Raw genomic sequence first — 24,019 nt, forward strand, 5'->3', positions numbered from 1 at the left:
TTAAATATCTGTAATATAAACTCTATTAATATTTGAACTGATAAATTTCCGTGTAGGCGTTTTGCTGCCGTCAGTTTGTACTGTGAATTTCCGGCGGATAGATGTTAAACGTATCAATTTACGGTACAGTTTCCTGCGCAAATCCTTTTGAAAGAATATATATATCAACGGATCCAAGATATAATTTATCTGCCAGCATATCATTACAACTTTCTCTTCCAATATACCACCTTCCTCCGTTATTTCGAATCTGTAAGCGTAAAATACGTCAGGAGCAATCACGAATAAAACAAACGTCAAAATAATTAAGAAGGAAATTAGAATGAGTTGATTGCTTGTGTTGGATTGATTTGAAGTCCTTCTTTCTTCTTTAGCCTTGGTCGTTCTGAAAACGTATGTATATGTGAGTATAGCGGTTACCAAGATCACAGCGTCCAAGATTAGGTAGATAAACTTGTACCATACAGTTAGGAAAATTTTATAATCAATAAAGTAAAAGGGTAGAGCAATTATTACGCCTGACACCCAAATTACTAGCAATGCTAATATTAGTCTTCTTTTGCTGACGACCTTGCGGTAATTAAAAATAAAAACACATGCCATTAGTCGATTTAGAGTCAATAAAAACAAGACCATATAATAAACAAGGAACAGACCAGCGATAGTGACGTCACAGTACGATAGAAATTTAGAATCTTCATCAAAGCCTGACAATTCACCAATCAAGTAAACTTCTTCCATAATGGGTATCATTATCTCGGTTATACTCATCGATGTTACGATTATTGTTTGGTTGGATGGTGGATGATTGTCGCATGGCTGATGCATTAAGAATATTCCAAGTGTATTTAAAAAAATGGCAAATATCAATATTACAGCCGACACTATATCAGGAATTTCATGATTAGTGTTTGATTGAGGAAGATATAAAGAATCGTTCGCAAAATTGGTAGCCAGCGAACTACTGTTCATCTTCGCAAGATATGCGCTTTAAACCTTTCCAAAATAATTTTTCTGGTTTTTGTTATAAACATAAATAATGTCTTTACTTCCCTAAAACTTGCACTCTATCACATTAATATACCTTAATCAACGGTAGCTAACGCCAACTTACGGCCCACGCCTCAAGCTGACGTATGTATATATTCATTACACTTTCTTGTCTTAACAGTCAATGTGAATTGTTCTATCATATTTCTGATACTCTATTAAGGTAGAAATGTTAGACTATGTTACAAAAAAACAATTGATCAGTGAACACACTAAGTACATTGCGTGCACTAAATATATTGCATGTACTTACTGTATTCACTTTTCAATTGTTTTTTTGAAAGCTTACTAAATAAATTATATTCATCTTCACAGAAATAAACTTAGAAAAGGCGTGTTTCTAATTATTTCTTTTTCCGAAGATTGTTAAGGAAGTGTATTTCAGAAATTACTGCTTTTTGGCAATACTTGATCTAGCAGTTTAGGTTAACATGACTAATGTAGACTTGCATGATGCTGCATTTCGCATGTGGAAACGATACGGAAACAATTTTTCTAATATGCATGTCATTTCCTTGAGAGAAATGTTTGGTAGGAAAGGCTATTAAAATAATTTACACTGGCAGATTTGCTGGTGGAAAAAACCACTTAGGCAAAGGATCAGTGGGAATGATCCGTCATTTGATTTTTGACGAGGTTAGTAATGAGCCGTCGATGCAGAAACAACTTTGTTTAAAAGTCGGGCCCCCACTGGCACAGGGACAATTCCCGCTAAAATAAAGGTCCAATCAGGAGCGGAGTTTTATATTAATGACCAATCAGAAAGTAAAGCTCTTTATATTTCTTAGCAACGATTTTTACGTTATCGGTCCGAAATTTGTCAAACAGATCGAACCAACTCATTGCTGGAGAAAGAAAAGTTTCTTAATTGTTTGCTTTATGTTTTCGTTCTGATACTTCTATTTGTATTCTAACAAGATTGCAGTTTCATTTAAAACTACTTTCGGGTATTTTTTCTATTTTTTTACATGTTTATTCACCTATACTTTATAGTTAGCTAGCTAGCTAAGCTACCTATTCAGCCACCTAAAGCTTTGTATTAGTTTTATTTGCCTCTTACTGTCACGTTCTCTAGCCATATATTAATCTTAAACAAAAGTCAATTTTAAGATTCTGGCTACCAACGTAGATGTTAGCTAACATTTCTGATTTTTGTGTTATGTTATCTTCGCCAATCTGATTTTTACTTGGTTGTGAACTGGGGTTAGCTACCTCTAGCTAAAATGTTAAAGTAACCCAATACAGTTGGCTGCAACAGAATTTTTAAGTAATCTCTTTCATACTAAATGCAATTAAGTAGTTAGCTACCACTTTACTGTAATATAAACTTTAGCAAAAGTCAAAAGTTTATTAATGAGACACGCAGTACCTGTGCTATATGTGCCTATCCCGTGTTGTTAAACGACGGTCTGTTTCCTGTGTTTTTATTTAAACTGAAGTATTTTGGAAAAGGCTGTTAAGCTTTAGGCACGTGCGACACATTTTACCTGTACTAAGCGCTAAGCTCAGTGTTAACAACGGACTGTTTTTGTGGAAAAGGCTGTTACGCCTAGGCGCATGTGCGATGTGGTTTACCTGTATTAAGGGGTCAGCCCACTGTGACATTAAATTTTTAAACTTTCTCGGGAATCACGCCTGTACGGATGTGCAACATTGTTTACCTGTACTAACCGCTTAACCCCGTGTTAGCAATGGATTGTTTCTTGTGTTTTTATTTAAACAGAGTCTGCGAGAAAGTTTTTTTCAAAAGGGTATTGTCCCTACACGCCTGTTCAACTCTGTTTAACTGTACTAAGTGCTTAGCCCCATGTCACGATTAATTTCTTAACGTTTACTGAAATTTATTCTGCAAAATAAAATAATATTGACAATTTTTTTTTGCTATGACGGAGTAACAACGGTTTGTAAACTCTGTTTTTATTTTACCTTTTGTTGCGGGAAAGTTATTTTTTGAAAATTATGTGACAGTCGCAACACTATAATGGTGTATGCGCTTCACTTAATTTACGACATACTGTATACCAGTGCTAAAGCGCTCCACCTTATCATGTGGCACAGTTCACGGCTCTTTTTAAGCGCTCCATAGAGTGTTTAACACCGGATCACACCTTGACCTTTGGCTTACCCCGGCGTTTCGACGCCGGGTTTCCCGGATAGTGTATAATAAACATACAAAATATCCAACTTTTTTATGGCTATACCATTGACGTCTTGAAGTGAAAAAGAACATTTTGTACACATAACAAACTTTCTTTTTTGTACTATATAGCAAAAATTTTTGATACGGCAATATGTTACATATGTTTTAACCAGGACAGTACTGTAACTTTTTATAAAGTTCCTTCCCCTGTAATAAGTCACCAAGTAGTGCTATACACTGCGGATAGAGTCATTTAATGATATATTTTTAACATATTTTATAATATTTGTTAGGGGTAATCTTCAGTTTTTTCTATAGTTTTTAGAATAGTGTTTTGACAATTCTTACTTGCTTTAATGAGTCTTAATAGACCTGTGGGCTTGTTCTATCAAGTTCTTAAATTATTTTGTTTTCTTGAAAAATAATTATTATTGTTAATATTTAATATTTTTAACTGGGAGAAAACGATTGTACGTAATGGATATAAATAAAAAAGTTATTATTTTATGATTTTTATTACATCCTTAACCCATGCACATACAACATTGGCCAGTATACCTGAAATACGGATTATTATTATGTCGTTATTGTACAACCTTGGCTGCAAGGCTTGATCTCGCTGTCCTAAATTATCATAAAGACAAAAAAAACTGGAGTCGAGGTTGCATATAATAAGTAATACGGGATTTAATATTGTCGTATTAATAAGAATATGGCATTTTTTATCCCGTATTCTCACTAATACGGGATCTTATTTTGTCGCATAAGTAACAATACGGATTTTTATTATGCGGTAAAAGTACGATTACGGAATTTAGTATTTGTGAGAATGCGTGTAGTCCGTTACCTTCCGTATAAATTAGGATATGATCGTATACGCCAGTACTCACATTTGCGTAAATGCAGAAAAATAGTTTATCCGTATTTTCAGAGTCCCAATACGGGATAATACGTAACTTGAATACTGATTTAATACGAGATTAGAAAATTGTCGTATCTTTCCGTATTTTAATAATAACGGAGATAGAACATACGTATTCAGACACGTTTCACACAGTGTAAAACGCTGCTCAAGAAAACTTATTGGATCATTTAATAAGCTGTGGAAGGGATATCATGTTTTCGATGATTTCATCAACCCATTGGTTTTAAATCGGATAAATTGTCCGAATTTTAGATCACTTGACAAATTTTGGTCTGAAATAGTCCTGCGCGGTGAAACCTAATTGATATCACCACCCCGTTTCTTATTTGTTAGGCCTTTGAATTGTAAGTAAATTGAAACGGCTTCATTAATTTAAATTAGCCTATTGACATCCAAGTTTATGTTATTGATTCGCCAAGCTTAATATGTCACTTAACATATAAAAGATGTATTATTCGCCTTTTTCGAAACAAAATGAAGATATATACATTGCCTGTCACAGATGGACAGACAAAATTAGTGTATTAATAGATGTTAAAGTCTGTTCATATGGATATGGATGTTAAATTTAGCTTATCTATTGCAATTTTTGTGTAGAGCATCAAACGATGATCAATAAAATGTATAGGATCTTAAAACTTTGACAAATGATTTAAGATATTGGAATTTAAATATTTTAAAATATTAAAAAATTTCAATACTTGGCAGTTTATGTAAACTGAAATGACTAATGTGGAGCAGACAGGATATCGCATTTCTCATAAAAAAATTCTAGCTTACTTGTTCTTTTTCATGAGGAGATATTTAATAGAAAAGGCTTAATATTACAATTGTGTTTTTGACTTCATAAAAAAATAAAAATAAAGAGTACTTTAAAATATCAGCAATCTCAAATTATGTTTGTGTACCATCAATATATCAATTTCTTTCTACCATGCGGTTGAAAGGCATCACGACAAGTGACATTAATTCTACTTTCGCAGTAATGTAACCTTGAAAAAACAAGCACTGCAAATCAACTCACAGATAACTCAACACACGTATCGTCAGCATAGAATTACTTTAACTTACCGACCCAAAATACTTACTTGCAGTGATATTGCAGTCATACATTTAATTTTAATTAAGGTATGCAATTAGCATAAATGGTTTTCCTTTTCTCAACAATAGAATTGTAATTAAGTCATTAACAAAGAATACTCTTATATCGCATCATATATTATTTGGTATTGCGGCATATATATTTTCGCTCATCTTGGCCCAAAAAAAACAGGAAGTAAACAAATAAAAATGCAGTGCAAACTAATAAACAACTGCCATCACTAATGTATTATTTTGAAGAAGCTCTACGTATCAGAACTAGTTTAAAGATAGAAACCTTCAGAAACTAGTACATAGATTTTTATGCTCTCAGTCCTGATTGGCAAGAACATCAGTAGGAGCCTAAGCTATAACATCATGTCAACGACATTAAGAGTCTTGTGAAGCACGCAAACATTTTGAAATGTGGCTCACTTTGTCCTTTTATATCCATGTGAGACGTGATCACGAAAGTTAATGGCATAACAGCCATCAAAGTTTATTAGGTGTCCCGTTGTACAACAACGCGATCAAAAAAAAAATTCTGCTTTTATAGTTTAATAGTTAACCACATTCACAAGCTAAATAAGACGCAGATACATTTAATTTTTGATAACAAGAATAATTAAAGTTGAACAGATCACATTTGTGCATCGTACTATTCTTCCTGCAAGTGTACAAAATGATACAGATAAAATCATACAGATAAAAATGTCATATAGTACGTCAAAAATTACTGTTATCAAGTAAAACACATTCTATACAATGAAAATGTATTTGTAAAATCATGAAAAAAAATGAAGTAATTATAAACTGCTTGTTAATCCGGTCACGTGTTATTGAAATTTTTTTCTCCGCTCGTCACGTACGCTTTATTGATGTTTGCATTAATAGATTTCTGCATTGGGATACCGTTACTTGAAGTTTGCCGAACCGTAAATTCATGGTGAGAGGATTTTAAACAAGCAAATTTACTAAAGAGTTTCTTGCGAAGTTCGTTCTGAAAGAATATATATATTAACGGATCCAAAATATAATTTATCTGCCAGCATAACATTACAATCTTTTCTTCAAGCGTACCACCCTCCTCCGTTATAGCAAACCTGTACGCGTAGTATATATCAGGAAAAGTTACAAATAAAACAAACGTTAAGATAATTAAGAAGGAGATTAGTATGAGTTTATTGCTTGTGTTGGATTGATTGGAGGTCTTTATCCTTTTTTCTCTGTCTTTTGTTGTTTTAAAAATATACGTGTATGTGACTATAGCAGATATCAGATTGATAGCATCCAAGGTTAAGTAGATGAACTTGTACCATATTTTAAAAAATGTGTTAAATTCGATAAAGTAAAATGGCAGAGTAATGATGATGCCTAAAATCCAAATTGTTAACAATGCTGATAAGAGTCTCCTTTTGCTTACTACGGTTCGGTAATTATAAATAAAAACGCTCGCCATTAACCTATTCAGGGTTAATAAACACAAGACCAGATAATAAACCAAGAACAGTCCAGCGATGGTGACGTCACAATTAGATGAAAACTTAGAACCTTCATTGAACCCTGACAATTCGCCAATCAAGTGAACTCCTTCCATTATGGATATCATTATTACTAAAGCGCTCACTGCAACAACAACTATGGTATGATTGGATGGTGGCTGATTGCCACATGTCTTATACAGTAAGTATATTCCTAGTGCGTTTAAAAAAATAGCACAAGATAAAATTACGGCGGACACTGCATCAGGAATTGCAAAATTGGTATTTAAATGATAAAGAGATGAGGAACCGTTAAAGATAACGCTATTCATCGAGCTGTTATCCATTTTTCTCTGCTAACTACTCTGGTGAGCGTAACGAAACAATCACGAAGCCTTTTTTCGTTGATTTTTAGTGCTCCAGCGATTGTCAGATTTAAAAATATATTTTAAAAAACTACGTTAACTGACGTTCTTTTGGATGACTTGAATATATCAAATAGAATTTATATTGCATTTAACGATTAGTTTAGCATATTTTTAATTCCCAATTGACACATGGTGTTTATAGATAATTATTTAAAATAAAAACAATTGTTTTATAAATAAAAAAGGTCTTTCCATCGCACATATATTTGCTATTTAAAACGCCACTGTGCTATTTAAAACATTACACATAATTAAATTACTTATTTAGTAGAGGTGTGTTTTAAATGGCTTCTTTCAATACTGACGTACAATAAGCACATTTTTCGAGCTATCTAAAGCTGTGATGATTTTCACTTTTTTTAATTGAACATGACTTTAAATAGAGCGTAAGAAGAAGCGTCGTTTCTATGGAAATATCGCTATGATCAGAATATTTAAACTACAATCCCGGTGAAAAATAATGTCAGTAAACCCTTCTTACACGTGCAGCAAGAGCAAGATAAGTACAAAGCCCCCTTTCCCCCAGTATCAATGTTCAAAAGCTGTGTTAACACGTTTCCAAACATTGATAATGGGGGAGAGGGGGTAAAAAAGGATTGTACTGCACTTTTTGTAGCTTAGTGCCAATATATTTTGACCGAGATTGTCTCTGAAATTTTAGACTTAGAATTTTTTTGCCAATTTTTGCAGTATTTTTTTTTACTTAATTTTTAAATTAATTCTAAAGGTGGGTACTATATATATGTTTTGAAGTATGTACCAGCATTGCTTCTTTTGTGCTATGCTAAAATTGGAAACAATAGAAATGGTAAAACAATGGAGCAGTTTTCGATAATCGCGTGACATAATTTTCCGTGAAAAGTTGTAGTTAATGAATACGTTATTGTTACTAATTTTTGTGAGTATTAATTTTAACGCACTTGTGCCAAAAAAATTATTTGCGCGCAAAATTTAGTACAGAAGCAACGCGCAAAATGTTTTGAGTGAAAAGTACTACGTGCAAAAAAACATATATTATGTACGCATTTTCAAGAAAGAAAAGGTACACGTACATGTATTTCGTCAAAAATTCAGAAAATTAGTACTAATAAGGTAGTGCTTAGCTCTGTAAGGGAAGATCAAACTGAAAAAAGACCTTGTTTATGTTTGTTTTGCATGTAACGTTGGCACTTGTGCAAAAGCACAAAGGTGCCAGAACAAAATATTAAGTTTTTAAAGATATTTAGCTGTAATTTCCATGCGTCACAGTGCGTCACTCGTTTTTTTGCATGTGTTTAACTGTTAAATGTATGCGGCAAAAAGTGGTGTTTGGCGTAAAAATTAAAAAAAAGAAATAGACAAAAAAATTTAGTCGGAAAAGAAGTTAGTTCGTAAAAAAACAAGTCCGAAACTAAAAATGTAAAGTTTTTTGCTCTGGAAAATTAGAAAATAAATAAGGTTACTTTTAATCGGCAAGTTAGAAAATAGTAATCTGGAAATTGAGATATACATCTTTACCAAATTTAGCCAATCGAATCGTTTTAAATAAGAATACTTTAAAACACTTCAAGCATGTGATTTGACTAAATAACCCGATATTTTAATTACTCTCATATTTAGTAAAAAGCATAAAATATGTCATAACAAAATGTCAACTTTAACTTAAACATTTTCGAATCATTTTTCAACTTTGGGCTACTAACAGTTAAAATGTCGTGTATTTGTTCTCTGATAAATACTTCATCATCTTATTGTTCGTTTTCGTAATGTTTGCGACGCTAGCTAGATTATAGTGGTATTTTTTAACAAACCTGCCACCTAATCAAGCTTACGTTGTGTTAACTCTTTTTGGACCGGGGGCCCAATTTTTAAGTAATAACTTCTGAAGTATTTCATGTGTTTACCAAGCATTTTATTTTTTAGTATGTTTCTAGTAGGATTTTTTTTAGTCCAAAGTTTATGTTCCACGGTTTCTTCTATATAAAGAGTTAATTTTTGGACAGGATGACGTTATCCAAGTCATCTTAATTCCACATATGCTCCAATGTGTCAATAAACATTTGTGCCAATTTTTGTTGCAACATTATTTCTTCTTTACTATTTTTGGAGGGGGCCTGTTCAGAGTGGGGTTTATATTTCTCATATATAGTTAAAAGTAAGTGTCAACAACAACAAGCTGAAAGGAATGTAGCGTCCAACATTTTACCAGTCACTTTGCATATACATGCTTTACCTGGTACAAATTACGTTTTTTTTAGAATCATTGATGATGTTGATTCAGCTAAATCGAATCACGTACTGAGATTTAATAATTTATGTTTTGAAAAGGTTAACAAACTTAAGCTCGACAGCACCATGAAATATATTTTTTTATAGGATTTTTTTTTTCTATTTTAGAAACATACATTCTTACAATTAGATAAATGAAAGCAGAAGTGTAAAAGGTGCTCTCTCAACTCATACCTGAGTAATATCTTGTTAAAGTTTAAAATTGCTTGTTATTTAAGAAAACGCATAAGCGATAGGACAGTAACCAAAAAGTAGTATCAGAAAAATATTTAAGAGGAAAGAAATATGAATAATAGCTTGCTCACTGACGATTTTGTTAACGTTTCTTTTTCAGTCCTTCAATCAAATACTAACCATGAGATTCTTGATACAGTGTCGGCTGTAATATTAATATGTGCTGTTTTATTAAATGCACTTGAAATATATTAAATGCATCAGCCGTGCGACAATCATCCACCATTCAACCAAACAATGATCGTAAAATCGATAAGTTTAGCCAAGATAATGATACCCATTATGGAAGGAGTTTAATTGATTGGTGAATTGTCAGGCTTTGATGAAGATTCTAAATTTTTATCATACTGTGGCGTTGCCACCGCTGGTCTGTTTTTTGTTTATTATTTAGTTTTGTTTTTATTAACTTTAAATCAACTGATTGCGTGTGTTTTTATTTACGATTACCAAATCCTTATGAACAAACACAGACTTACAACAGTACTACTACTGTTCTGGCTTTCAGGCATTGTAGTTGCGCTACCATTTCACTTTATCACCTTTGACACATTTGTCGGAAAGGCGCTTTGCATCACAACTCAAGTAATGGAACGCCAACACAGAAATTCATTAATTTAAATATCAATGAAGCTTACATCATTGATGCTGAAAACATTATATCGTAGTTCCTATGATTCTTTGCGTAGGATATTGTACCTCAAAAAAGCGGGAAGATTGTTTAATTGTTTTGGAGGGAAGAAGAGCAATAAGGCTTCACTACGTAATCGCTGCAATGAATACAATGAAATAAATTTCAGTTATTTTAAGTCTTCTTTGCTCATGGAAGTAAATTATTTATTTGTATACAAATATACGAATATATGTTCTTTAGTAAAGTATAAGCTTTTAACTTGGTGTTATATTTTGTTTATGTTTCTTGGTAACAGTTGAAAACATGTAGATTCGTATATTAAATGCTAAACATATCAGTTCTTGAAAAAAAAAAGATTTCCTATACAATTAGTTCTTTCAATTTTTGGTTATCAATGTTTGTAGATGCAATATCAAAACCTACAACGTTTTTAACTTGTTCTAAAAAGAAAATCGTACTTTATTGCAGTACACGTCTCCGAAATTTTGTTACACAATGTTGCGATGTTTCGCTCAAAATTTATCTTTTCTGCGAGAAGAAAAAGATTTGTTGCGTTCTAACGTTTGATTTTTGTTGGTTGTTTTAATGTTTGCTACAGTTTGCAAAAAGATTTTTTTTTCCGTTTTAAGTGTATTGTCAGTTTGTTAACCCACCTGTTTAAAACCCGCAACGCACATCAGAACAATCCTAGGAACTTGTTGCAAGGGAACAGAACTCGTACAAACAAGACATTTGATTAAGTGCAAAGATTTATCTTACCATGAATACAGTAACATAAATTGGTATAACTGTTTTTAAATTACGGCGTCATCCACAAACAATGTAAATATATTTTTTAGAGATACACGTTTTCTTATACAAACCAGAAGTCCTGAGGGATTAGAAATGGGATATCATCAACTTGAAATTAATGAACATTCAAGACCTTTTGTTAAATTTGCTAGCTGTTCTACAACATATCAAAGAAATAGGCTTGTGTTTTAACAAAAAAAATGTGAGTTTGCGAGAAGCACGATATCGCGTTTTTAGATATTGTTAAGAGGGTGTTAAAGTATGCCATAATTTCTAGCGATCATGCACAGACCAATGGTCATTGCTGTTGAAATGGACATTCAAACTGGTTTGAAATTGACGTGGTAGGATTAAAATTTTGAAGCATGTTTTCGCTAGAGGATGCAAGCATTTTGGATTCTGATCAACAAATTCAACTTTTATTGAAGACGTAGGTAACAAACTTGACGATCCTGTTATAAATCTATCCAATAAAAGCAACTGATTTTGTACAACTTCTAGTATAGTGATTAAGATATGTGCTGATTATTCAGTCCTGTGGACATGTCTCATTAAAAAAAATCTGTTCAATTAGTGTTTCTGCAATTGGAGTACAAGTTGAATAAAGTGAATCAATCATACTTTCACTCAATTTCTGCCAAAATGACCCTATACCTTTAACAATATATTTCAATGACTCGATTCTTTCTTATGTTTATGATATCCATTAACCGACGTTCTTTTACTGCTACAGTATCCTCTATTTCTTCAGTTTCATTTAACAATGATCGTGGTTGTTTATATTCGTTTTTAACATCACTTTTCTTTTTATCGGCCTCCTAACAGAATAGGACGGTTATTATCTTCATCACCAACTAAATTAATATTAGCAACTTATTGAGTATTGAAAGGACTTTCAAATAAAACATCGTCGTCTTGGTCATCCTCAAAGATTTTGATCTTTAAGTTTGTGAACAAACTGGACAAAATGGACTTCTTTCTTATTTTGAGATAAATGCGAATATGTTTCAGATTATGTTCTTTAGCAGAACTCTTTAATGTCAAATCATCACTTAGCATATCACCAGAGAATCTACCAACACATGTTTCAAACAGTGACAATGAACCCAAAACTGGATGGTTATCCTTTGGAAAAAAGGTTTTATGCATTTGTTTTTTTATACCACTCATAGTAATGTCCCGAGGTAAGGAAAGTTTTCTGGATCCACCAGTACATTTCACATAAGAATATTTTTTTAATCTCTCATTAAAGTTCTGCAAACCAGCAATTACAGTAAATGAAAGTTTATTTGGTTTCTCCATTGCATGACCATTTCTAATGGCAGCAGCTAATTCAGCCTTAACTTTATCTTTTTCACAGTCAGATAATTTGGCTTTACCATGTTTTGTATAAGCTCTGGCAGCAAGGATATCTCCTATTGCTGTCAAACCCATTGATTCTATCTTTTCGTCAGTGGATGCATTAATAGCTTCACCATCCATCTGAAACAGACAATAGAAATAATAATAAAATGTTTGGATATATATTATTGGGCACCAAGTGGCAAGAAAATAAAATTAATAGTAGCTAATATCTTGTTGGTACTCAAAGCATCCACTGCAGGATTGTCCACACCTCTTTTAATCAGAAATTGGCAGATCTATAAAATAACAAAAAAGGGTGGGATCAGACAGGACAGCTTAGCTAGCTAAACTTTTCAGTTTTGATAGCTATGCAGCTAGCTACAAAGTAAATCACAAGATTTGGATATCTGAATACGGAAATGACACACTTTATATCCCAATTACTTACCTCTTCGACCGACACTGTTGCCATAATCAATATAGTCCTTTCTGTGTCCGTGTCAAAGGAAAGCAATGTCTTGTTAAACTCAATTTGTTACAATGTCATTATTCAAAATTGCAGCCGTTAGAGAAAATACGACATTAATATTAAAATATAGGCTTAAAAAGTCTTCTTTGCTTCTGGTATTATTAGTTATACGTAGACGCCACAAAACCATGTGGTTAATCCCTAGGACGTCCTAGCGATCTCTAGGACGTCCTAGATATACTTAGGACGTCTTAGAGATACTTAGGGTGTCTTAGATCCCCGTAGGACGTTCTAGATATTCCTAGGATGTCCTAGAGAACCTGTAGGACGTCGTAGAGACTCTTAGAACGTCCTAGAGAACCTGTGGGACGTCCTTAGAGCCACGTAGGACAGTCTAGATATTCGTAGAAGGTCCTAGAGAATCGGTAAGACGTCCTAGATATTCTTAGGACGTCTTAGAGGCACTTAGGAGGTCATAGAGCCCCGTAGGTCATCCTAGACACCCTGTAAGACGTCCTAGAGGACTGCAGGACGTGTTAAAAGTCTGCAGGACGTCCTAGAGTTTTTTAGGACGTGCTAGAAGTTTGCAGGACGTCCTAGACACCCATAGGACGTCCTACAGATCCGCAGGACGTCATAAAGAAACTGTGAAAGTAGTGGTGCGATTTTTGGCAGATATGACGCTACGTAGATACCAATTATAGGTGATATCAATGTTAATCTCACATCTAACATAGCACAATACGAGTAAAATCTTTGTATTCTTAATTTCTTTCTACAAATACGGTAAAGTTTAAAAATGGATGTATTGAAAATATTACGGCAGGCCACAGTGTGTAGTCTTTGTGGAAAAAATGACAGGTACATAATGAATGGATTAAAAAAACAAAAAATAGAAGTGACTTGGAAATAAAAATTAAATTAGTTGTTTGCTAGTGATTTTATTTTTAAAAGATACGAATGATAATTTTGCTTTGATGAATTTAATTAATTCTTCTTGAGTTTTTTGTCATAGAAAGCAAATATTAGCCATGCATAGAATTAATATTTATTTGAAAAATCGCGTGCTTTTAACAAGTAGATACGAAATCAACAAACGCATAAACAAAGTCTTTCTAAATTCTAGACAAGATGATTTTTTAAGCACGTGCGAAATACACAAATCAGAGACAAAAATGGCGCAGGTGGGCAGACTATTGTGAATTTTTTTAACATGGTGGCTAACAACGAAATTTGTCATCGCCGTTTTATATTATGTTTTCATTCAAATAACCTAAATGTTTTTTCATAAGATACTTTTTTAAATTTTAATGTTCCTGTGTTACTATCAAAAACAAGTATAAATACTAAAACGTGTTAATTAAATTTTATTTTCGACCCTAATTAAATAAAGTGAAGACAAGTTTCTATTACAGCAGAGATGGTAAGTGCTTTAAATTTGCCGGTACATGCGTACCCTTTCAAAATTAATCAAAGTTTAAATTTACTTTTACAATCTGACTTCGTGTGTAGAAACTTTCCTGTACGGAGCTTTCGCTAATGGGCTCATGTTCGCGAAAGTTTTAAATTTCGTGAGCAGGAACTTTCGCGAATTGAAGCAATTAATTTTTCGCGTTTACAGAATTGAACCAATGCTCTTTTTCAATGTTAATTTGGGCAACATTCGTAAAAGGTCTGCGCTGCTTAAAGTACTTATATTTAATGATTAAGAATAAAGAAACATACAGATATTCACCCACCTTATCCATTTGATTTAGTCAACAAATACACATGAGTTCCAGATAACTAATTAGTATAAGCTATTTCCTTGCCGCTTATAAGTTGTTTTATTGTATTTGACTGAATCTTTTTCTTTTTTTTAGATTTCTAAATTTATTATTCTCGCCCTTGTTGGTATTTGCCTGGTAAGTTGATGGAGCAATATTTTTATTTTATTTTATCTCATGCAGAAAAGTAACGAGACGTAAAATTTAGGTCGTTCATTAATGATAATTTATGTCGCGTAGAGCCTACACGCTTTTTCAAAAGAAATCACTTTATAAAAAAGTGAGTAGTCGATTGCCAGAAAATTAAGAAACTTTAACTAAATCAATTTTTTTAAAGTAACTAAGAAACGCATTTATACATGCCTCTCATCAATCAATATCACCTGGAAATTAGACGAATTTCAACAGAACATACATTATTTTGGATGATAAATAAAAGGCGAAGAAATTATTTTATCTTTTCTTCTATATAAATTAAGAAACTTGTTAAGAAACTTTGTCTAGTAAAATGGCCGTTTGCTTCTTTTCTTATAAAAAAATGTTTAATATTGTTATCAACGTCAAAACCAATTCTGGAGAAAAGGGGATTCTTTCAGAACACACAAAGTCATCAAAATTAGCTTTAAGACAATTCGGATTGCTAATGTTGTCAAGTTGTATTTAACCTCAGTCCCCACCAATCACCAATTACAAGTGTCCCACAGCCTCGACTTAATCTCGACTTTCAAGGCAGGATTAATGAGACTTCTCCTTAATTAAAAAATATACGTAGACATTAAATAAACTATATTAAATAACATCTCCCAAGGTTTATTCAATAAAACAAAGTTAATTTCCTATTTATTTTTTTTGTAGGCAAAGAAAGCCATATTGCCAATTGAGGAAGGTGGCGAAAAATTTGAAGAGAAAATTGAAACCGACGTTGAAGCTGGTACTGAAATGTACGAAACACCAGATCACTGCGGTCGCAAAGCTGTCCGACAACTTATTCACACTAAATCAGTGAGTTTGAGATAAATTATTCATTCAGCATGTTACGTTGGAATCCAATTAGATTCAATTTAAATTCAAGTCATTCAGTTATGCGCAGTAAAATATTGCAATAAAACGCCATCGGGACAGGCAAGCTGTGTCTTTTTCTACAAAAAGAAAAACAATAAATTGCAAATGTGCTGTTTTTTATTCAACAACGTCAACAATACTCAAGAATTGACAAAAACTTGGAAACAAAAATTGAACGAAAATGTTGATCAACGTCTTTGGTAAAATTTGCATAAACCTCTTGAAATTATTGATTGATTATATAACCAATTGTTGGGTGTGTCCGCTATAAAAAGGTCATTTTTTGTAAATTGGAACCTTAAAATGACGCCCGATATGGTGTCTACTACATAAAGGTTTTGTTATCAAAAAAGATGTCAGCTATGTTTTACTGTCGTTACTATATAAGATACAGTATGGAGCGCAAAGACATGCTTTCAGGGTAGAGCAAAAAGTTACAGTCCACCCTCTCTAATTCAAATTTTATGGGTGGAAGGAAGAGGATATGGTGGATTTAAAATTTGAATTAGAGAGAGGTTTAAATTGTGGAAAGTTAAGCGTTGTGAATATACTTTGAGTAAAACCAAGAACAAAGAACAAATTTACATTGTTGGTTGGTTACAATGTTTAAAATAATAATGCGTCTCTCAGTCGCCATTATTCACAAAAGAATCAGTGTAAGAATTTTTGCTTGATTAACCTCAATCTTTTCTGTGCAGGGGCTTTGTGCTGACAGAGTAAAAGGCGAGAAGACATGTGTCATTACACCAAGTGATCCTGCTGTTGATAGATCTGTACATGATGTTGAGAATGGTCTAGAAAAGGTGAGTTTTTGGTATGGAAAACTTAAATAAAATTAAGAGAGTAATTAGTTATTTTCACAGTATTTAATAACACATAGTGACTGCTCTGTTACTTTGTTACTCTGTTTGTTTCGCACATATTTTCATATAGAGCAAAGGAAAATTCCCGTATCATAAAGTCGTCGAAGTTACGAACAAAATCATGTTGGTTCCTTTCCCAAATCCAGAAAATTTGCCTAAGGCGATCCGTAAATTTTGTAAAGGACGAACCATTGTCAAAGGTGTTATCGAGAACAAAGAAGAGAAAGAACTTGAAGAAAAAGCCTTAGAAATTGCGAAAGGTTAGTGCTTAAATGAAACGCTAAATTTTAGCTATGCAAAAAATGAAATGAAAATGGACTGCTGTATATTTACTAGTAGACTGAAAATACTAATTGGAATACAATAACACAACACAATAAAGGTAGCTCATCCAACTTTTTGTATACCAGTGTTAGACTGATGTTTAAAAAAAAAACTTTTATTTACTTTAATAAAAATTACCTTATTCGCACAAGTCGATAGAGAATTTCCCACTATCTTCCTTTAACGTATACTAACTAAAAAACAACTGAATTTTCTCATAAATTTTTCATTGATCAATTCCTTTGGAGGTTTCTCTTTTAGGACTTTCCTAAGGACTTCAATTTTGTGAGTTTGGCAGATCTTGTAGACAGCATTAAATGATAGACCTTTTAGTTTCTGCCAACAAGTTTTGTTTGAAACACCAAGAACAACTAGTTGCTCCAAATTTGTTTAGCGAATTACTTTTGGGACAGGACAGAGAAGTGAAATGATGCTGTAACCTTCAATTACTATCAATAATTATGACGGAACCCTTCTTAACTTTTTGCAACTTAAAGACTTTAAACAGTATAAAGGGTGGTTCTGATTGTTCCTGAATTGTGAAAGAAATCTAAAAGCTAGAAATTTTCGTACGATGCTCTCTTTACTTACTTTAAATTTAATTGATAACTTCTTTTACATTTCATTATTTGGCTTTTATGTATTCTCCATACAAACCATTGTTTAAATTACTTTTTTTAGCTGCCAAGAAGAATTCTCGCAAACGAGCTGTTATCAGAGAATTCATTGCGTGCACTGGAAGTTCAACAATGGTTATTATGACATGTCCAGGAGAAAAACTTGAGGTGAAATGCAAGATCAGATCATCCTCATGCACGTACCATGTCACCTGTCCTATGGAATTGCAGAAAGGTGGCTTCGACTGCAAAGGTCTTCATAAATTCAACAGCGCAATCTGTTGCGATTATAAATGCCGTAAATAAATAAATGAACATTTTGTCTAGAACACTTGTATTTATTTTTGAACTTAAATCTGTTGCTGCGGGCGAAAAGTTTCCCTAATTTGCGAAGTATTTTAGGATTACTATGCCCTTTTCCCTAAAGTAATTTTGTTCTACAAAAACAGATACTTAAAGAGCAAAAAAACGGCCTAACGGGATGCGCAGTTGTATTATTTAAAGTTCTACGACAAATATTTTGTTTTCCCTGCGAAAATAAAAAGGTAAAGTATTTCCAACTCTAATTTTTTTCCCGCGGAAAAGTAATTTATAAACCAATCATAATTTTCGTTTCCACATAATTAAAGCATAACATTAAAAATAGTGGACGGTGAATATCCAAGATTTCCGCAAAAAGAGCACCGTTCATTGTTATCCGTCTGGATATTTTAAGCGGCAATACGGCATTTTAGGCATTCTGATGGGCTTAGCGCTCTTGACGACGGCCCGATATTTTGCGGTATTGCCCGTCGTCAAGAATAATGGTAGCTAAATATGTAAACAAGCACGAAAAAAATATTTAAGATGCATTGGAAATGATTATATATCTAACTTCTACAATATTTATTTATCGATAAAAACATTTTCATAGGATAGAAACAAAACAATGTCAACTTTAACAGTTACGATAACCAGATTCAGCAACATTTCGTCGGATGCTTCTTCAACATTAGTTAACTAGCTACATTGTCCATAAAAAAACGATGATCTGATATCCAGTTTTGTCAAAAATTCTAAATTAAGGGCGACGGAATCATAAAAAATACATCTCCTCTCATTTGCAGATTCGTTCCTTCAGCTTTGTGGTCACCGAGTCAATGTAAAACACGTTTAAGCCCATGTTATTCTTGGCTAGATTGCTAGTTAAAAAAATTACTTCAATATTCGTTGCGCCTCAACTTTACACATTATTCTGTACGTGTCGAAAATCGAAATGCTTTTGTTTACAAAGTTTTATTCTATAGGGACTTTCGAATTCAAATAGGATTTTTGTTTTTAGACAGGACTGTTTCGATTGCACCGTTTCAGTCATTGCACAGACCTCGCAAGCTCGGTCGGCACTTAGACCTCGGTAATCAGTTATTATTGTATCAGAAACATTTATGTAGAAAAATTTATTTTTTCAATTTCCACTTAAGAACAAGACAGAAAGAATTAACAAAACTTGATTGGAGATTATTTTAATTATCAATATAATTATCAATTTTAATTATCAATTTGTTTTTCTTTTGTTGTTATACCAATAAAAAAAACCGAAAAAAAAATAAAACAGGGAATTTATTTAACTTTCATTGTGTTCAGTGAAAAAGATAATTCACCTACAAACAAGTTCGACTTTTATACAAATCCCTTGAGTTTTCTTTCTCTTCATAGTCGAGCCGGAGTTCGTTCTCACTCAATTTTTGCTTGATATTGTTGACTATTTCTTGCAAGCAATTTACGATCGTTTTCATCATTTTGTACCCTTTTTCGTTCATTATAAGGGTATACTTTATTTGCAGCACTTTTATTTTTTTTTAGTTTACAAAAATAATATCGTCTAAAATCGTCTTCTTCTGCATTAAGGAAGAAGAACATAAGGGAAGTGACTTATAATTGGCTGGCCCAACTTGAGCAAAAATTACCTTTGGTTGTACCCATAAAAAGATGTCTGTTAACATTTATCTGCTCAACGCCCCTTCTAAGGAGGCGTCTATTACAGGAGGCGTTAATAACTATAGATATGCGTTTTTTAAACATTTCGGTTTTAGGGGGTTTATTAGAGGGAATATTTAAAAAAGACGTTTGTTAGAGGATTTACGGACACTCCTTTCGAGAGATCTTATCCAATGTTAAGTGATACACATTGGGAGCCCTGTTAGACGGTGGGTGATTTGATAAGATATTCCAAAAATAAAAAAATAAAAATTGAATATTAATTTATTTTTTGAATGATAAACGCTAAATTGTGTCAAATTAAATTAAAACAAGATAGCTGCACAGCTATGAAGCTATTGCACCAATGTTACAACGGAGCTAGGTGTTTTTTGTTACTGAGGATACACAAAGCCTATTTCTAATCATCAACGTATTGCAAACAAATAAAAACTCAAGCCTCTCTTGCCTAGCATTTGCAATAGGTAAAGCTAGACTCATTACTAAAAATTGCTTTTATTACTTTTCAGAAACGCAAGACTAAAATATAATGAATTAGAAAAGAAGTTAATAATGTTTCTAATAAAAGTTAAAAGCTGTACCATTAAAAGCATGTTTTAATATAACAAAATCCCTGCATAAGAGCTAATTTATGTCAATAAAATATATACAGCATCGAGAAAACACTTTAAGGCTTGGAAAATAAGAAATTCATTAAGAAAACAAAAGGTTGACTTTGCAATTTAGGAAGCATAACTAATGCTTGGTGCTTGTTTTACAGAGGAAAAATTAAGCAGGGTGGCTAAATTGTAGAACCCTCCTGTTTAGTCATTGAGCAGTGAGCTTAATAATAATATGCATATTTTATTTAAACTGGTAGCCGAATTGTTATTGTGTGCCAAGGACGCCTGAAAAAGAATGACAGGTAGAAAATCTACGGACGTATACACCAGAACAGCTACGTAGTGAGTGCCAGATGGCAATATATACATACAGACAGCTAGCTAGCTATTTTGTGCTTTTCTCTTAAGTTTCCATTTAGTTTGGTATACGTCCCTTTTGGGCTAGCCATTGTTACTTCTTGTGTTGTTTTTTACCAACCTGAAGCTAGCCACAAAGTAGTAGGGAAGCATATACAGCTTTTGTAATAACAACCTGCCAATTTTAGCCATGATGCTTTTTTCATACACCATAATTTATTGTGTTTGCTTCACAGAAGTAGAATAAAATATTTTTTATCATATTTTTTTATATATATATATTATCTATATATTTTTTCCTATTTTTTTTATTTAATGACGTCAACAAACCATCTACAATAAAAAATTAGTACCTTGTTTTCATGTTTCCTCCATTGTGTAGGGCTTACACTGCTGGTCAAGAAAATGTATATGATCGTGTGGTGTTGATGAGGCGAGTAATGAAATATAAGGTTTTAAAAATTTTGCTGACGTCAGCAATGGCCTGTCAAAACCCCAATTTTTTTTTAGAAATTTGTATAACTGACCCCATCAACCCGTTCATTCCGAAAGGGATTCGGGACCCGGATTTGGGAAACTTACCCATATTGGTCCCAAAAAATGGAAAAAGCCATTAAAAAAATGGGTTGTTTTAGATGTTTTGCTGACGTAAGCAATGCATGTGCAAAAAAATGTTCTTATAATCTTACACAAAATTTCAAATGTCAAATCTTTCACAAAATAAAAAAAGAACAACTTGCAAGGTGCAAAATCTAGTTGATAAAAAGTTACAACAATGAAAAAATCAACAAAATCAAATCAACAAAAATAAGTTCTTTACACATTGTAAATATTGTCTTTCCTTTAAAAGCTTATACAAAAATATGAAAAAGCCATAGTTTAGAAAACAATAAATGTAAATCAACAAAAATCAGTCATTTCAATTGCATACCATTCTCTCTCACAAGAATTTACACAAAAATGTAAAAATCAACCAGTTAAGAACACAAAAAATTTTCTTTTTTAGTATGATGATCCGTACTACCCTTTACCAACAATTCTGAACCTAAATGTCAAAAAATCAATAAGCAAAGAATAAACTTGAATTAAAAAAGATCATTATTTTGGAAACATTGTATACGGTTCGTAAACAAAAGTTTACACAAAATGTAAAACAGATTGGTTTTTGAGAAACACATCTAAATCAACAAAAATGATTTCATTCAGCATGTCGTATATTGCCATTACCCATCAATCTTCCACAAAAAGGTTATGAAACACATCAGTCATTTCAGTGCACACAGTCATCGCCCATTAGATTACAAAATCAGAAACAAAACAAAAGTAAGTAACTTAACACACACACTTTAAGTTCTATAAAATTCGTTCCACTTGTCATTTTGCATGTGGTCCCCCTTGTAAAGTGCACAGTTAATGTGAAAAAAATTATAGATGAATTCCAGCGTGACGTCATTTGTTTACTTTTAAGCGGTAAGCTTCTTGACTCTGGCTTTTGCGTGGCAGGAAAAAAGATGCTAGGATTTGGTAACGGGGACATCGTTGGGGTTATAGACTATTATCAAGTGTAGGTTGATGCCTTCTGATTTATTTGAATTCATTAAATGTCATAAGAATGCCTTCTTCGTACCACTGAAAATGTAAACAACAGAATTCATCTATACTCTATGGGCATAAAAATACATCCTACTATCCTGCAAAAGTTCAAGTCTTTGAAAAGTTTTGTAGGTAGCTAGCTAGCTTGTTACATCATAATTCGTGCTCATAAAAGAAGAGAAATTTGGAAACTATAGTAGTTAGCTATAGATAATTAAAAAAGAGGAATAACAACAGAAGTCATAGGTTAGAGCTAGCCATAGGATGGGGAGCAGGACTTGGAGGCTAACATTAGCTACTAAAGCTAGCTATTTATGCTTAGTAAAATACATATAAAGAGAAGCAATAGCAATGTAAAAATAATAACATTACAGTTCAACAAACCAAAGTTTTCCGTTTTTTAGTCAGCCAAAAGCTTTATATAGCATTTTGAATTTTAGGACAATACATTAGTTACGCGCCAGGGCACAAGAACTAATGTAAAAAAAACGTAAACAAATATAGCTACATACGCGGTAAAATATAAAACTGCGCCTTTTCCTGGAAAATGCGAGTCTACTTGCTCCAGTAACATAAAAACCAAACGTCTAAAAATATCAAAGTTCTTACTCTTTGTGATTTCAACTCCACTTCAAACTCTAACCTTTGTTTTCTACTTCTCACTTCACTTTTCACTTCTTCACTTGGACTTTTTTCTTTTTTAATATGCTTTTTTGAACCACTTATTTTACTTTTTTCAAGATCGTTCTTTTGTGGGTTTTTTGTCAGCGAGAGGACACCATTTTTCGAAAGTTAGCCATTACATTTATTTCAGCAAATCAAATTGAGTCGTTTTCATCACGTGATGTAACCAAAGTAAATCCGCTAGCAAAATGGACATAATTTTTTCGGCGACTTTAAAGAGAATTTCGGCAACATCAAAGGAAAATGACGATATCAACTTTGCCTGTCACAGACACACGGAACTGGCGTATTATTATATAGATACTTTTCTACGTTCATTTTTCGAAATTAACAAAGTTTTTTTTCTAATTACCCGCCATATGTACGCAGCCCACGCTGTAGAATTGACATGATCCCATCTACTAAGCGTTACAACGCTCAAACAAGAATAACAGGCGAATCAACCTTTAAATTAGTAAACGGCGACAGTTAGATAAGCATTTTTGCTAATGTAATGTTAACGCACAAAGTTTCACACACACATCAAATTTTTAGACCCTTTCACGAAAGTTTATGCCTTAGAAAATTCTAAAAAAAAACTTATATTAGCGAAAGTTTTTCCCACAACATATTTCAAACTTTTTCATCTGCGAAATTGTATGCCCTAAATCAATGCGCGGGTCTTTTTCTAGGTAAAGCACTAACTTTAAGCCTACTGATGGTTGCATTGCGTCATACATGTTTATTAAAAGTAGATAATATGTTCCTCCCACTCGTAAAGCTTTATATTCAAGATTTCTTTTTATATTCCTTTTATTTGCGAAAGAATTGCATTGTTTTTCTTATTCGCAAAAGTCAATTAAAAAAAATGCCTGATTTTTTTGCGGCTGTCAATACTGTGCTCCTTGCAGTAGTCGCGGCTAACTAAAGTTTCCCAGTGGGTATTTCTTCCTAAGTTTTTTTTTCAGAAATTAGCTGCACTAGTAAAAAGAAATTATAAATGGATTTTTTTATAAGTATAATTTGAAGTAGGTGCTTTTTGTTTGGTTATAATACATATATATTAAGCAACCTAAAGGTTATTACAGCTGCCACGTCAACATTAAAACAGTAGCTCAGTGACAAGAGTGACAAGTGACTAAAATCTTTATTTAAACAGAGTCATATATAAACAGAAAAAACTGCTTCTATGACAAAAACAAAAAAACTCATAAGGAAATCTTTTAGTTAAAACACACTGCGTGCAACTGTGTCAACACACCTATCCTTTCACTTGAAAATATGTTTGTTCAGAAGTTATTAATTTTCAGTAGAAAATAGGTTTGAGCTTTTTTGAAAATATTCTTTATGTCA

At 32.7% G+C, this 24,019-nt stretch overlaps 2 protein-coding genes across 2 annotated transcripts; one reads left to right on the top strand and one right to left on the bottom strand.

The window, feature by feature from the left end:
- Positions 1 to 972, bottom strand: LOC130629902 (uncharacterized). Its single transcript, XM_057443278.1, has one exon. The coding sequence runs from the start codon at positions 970 to 972 to the stop codon at positions 1 to 3; it is 972 nt and encodes a 323-aa protein (XP_057299261.1).
- A 13,176-nt stretch (positions 973 to 14,148) lies between these two features.
- LOC130629959 (uncharacterized) lies at positions 14,149 to 17,803 on the top strand. The gene is made up of 6 exons (XM_057443350.1): positions 14,149 to 14,265; positions 14,705 to 14,746; positions 15,464 to 15,610; positions 16,369 to 16,473; positions 16,604 to 16,793; positions 17,539 to 17,803. The coding sequence occupies exons 1-6, from the start codon at positions 14,263 to 14,265 to the stop codon at positions 17,778 to 17,780; spliced, it is 729 nt and encodes a 242-aa protein (XP_057299333.1). The 5' UTR covers positions 14,149 to 14,262; the 3' UTR covers positions 17,781 to 17,803.
- Positions 17,804 to 24,019: the final 6,216 nt, after the last annotated feature.

This window comes from Hydractinia symbiolongicarpus, chromosome 2, assembly GCF_029227915.1.
Source record: "Hydractinia symbiolongicarpus strain clone_291-10 chromosome 2, HSymV2.1, whole genome shotgun sequence".
In the NCBI taxonomy this organism is placed as follows: domain Eukaryota; kingdom Metazoa; phylum Cnidaria; class Hydrozoa; order Anthoathecata; family Hydractiniidae; genus Hydractinia; species Hydractinia symbiolongicarpus.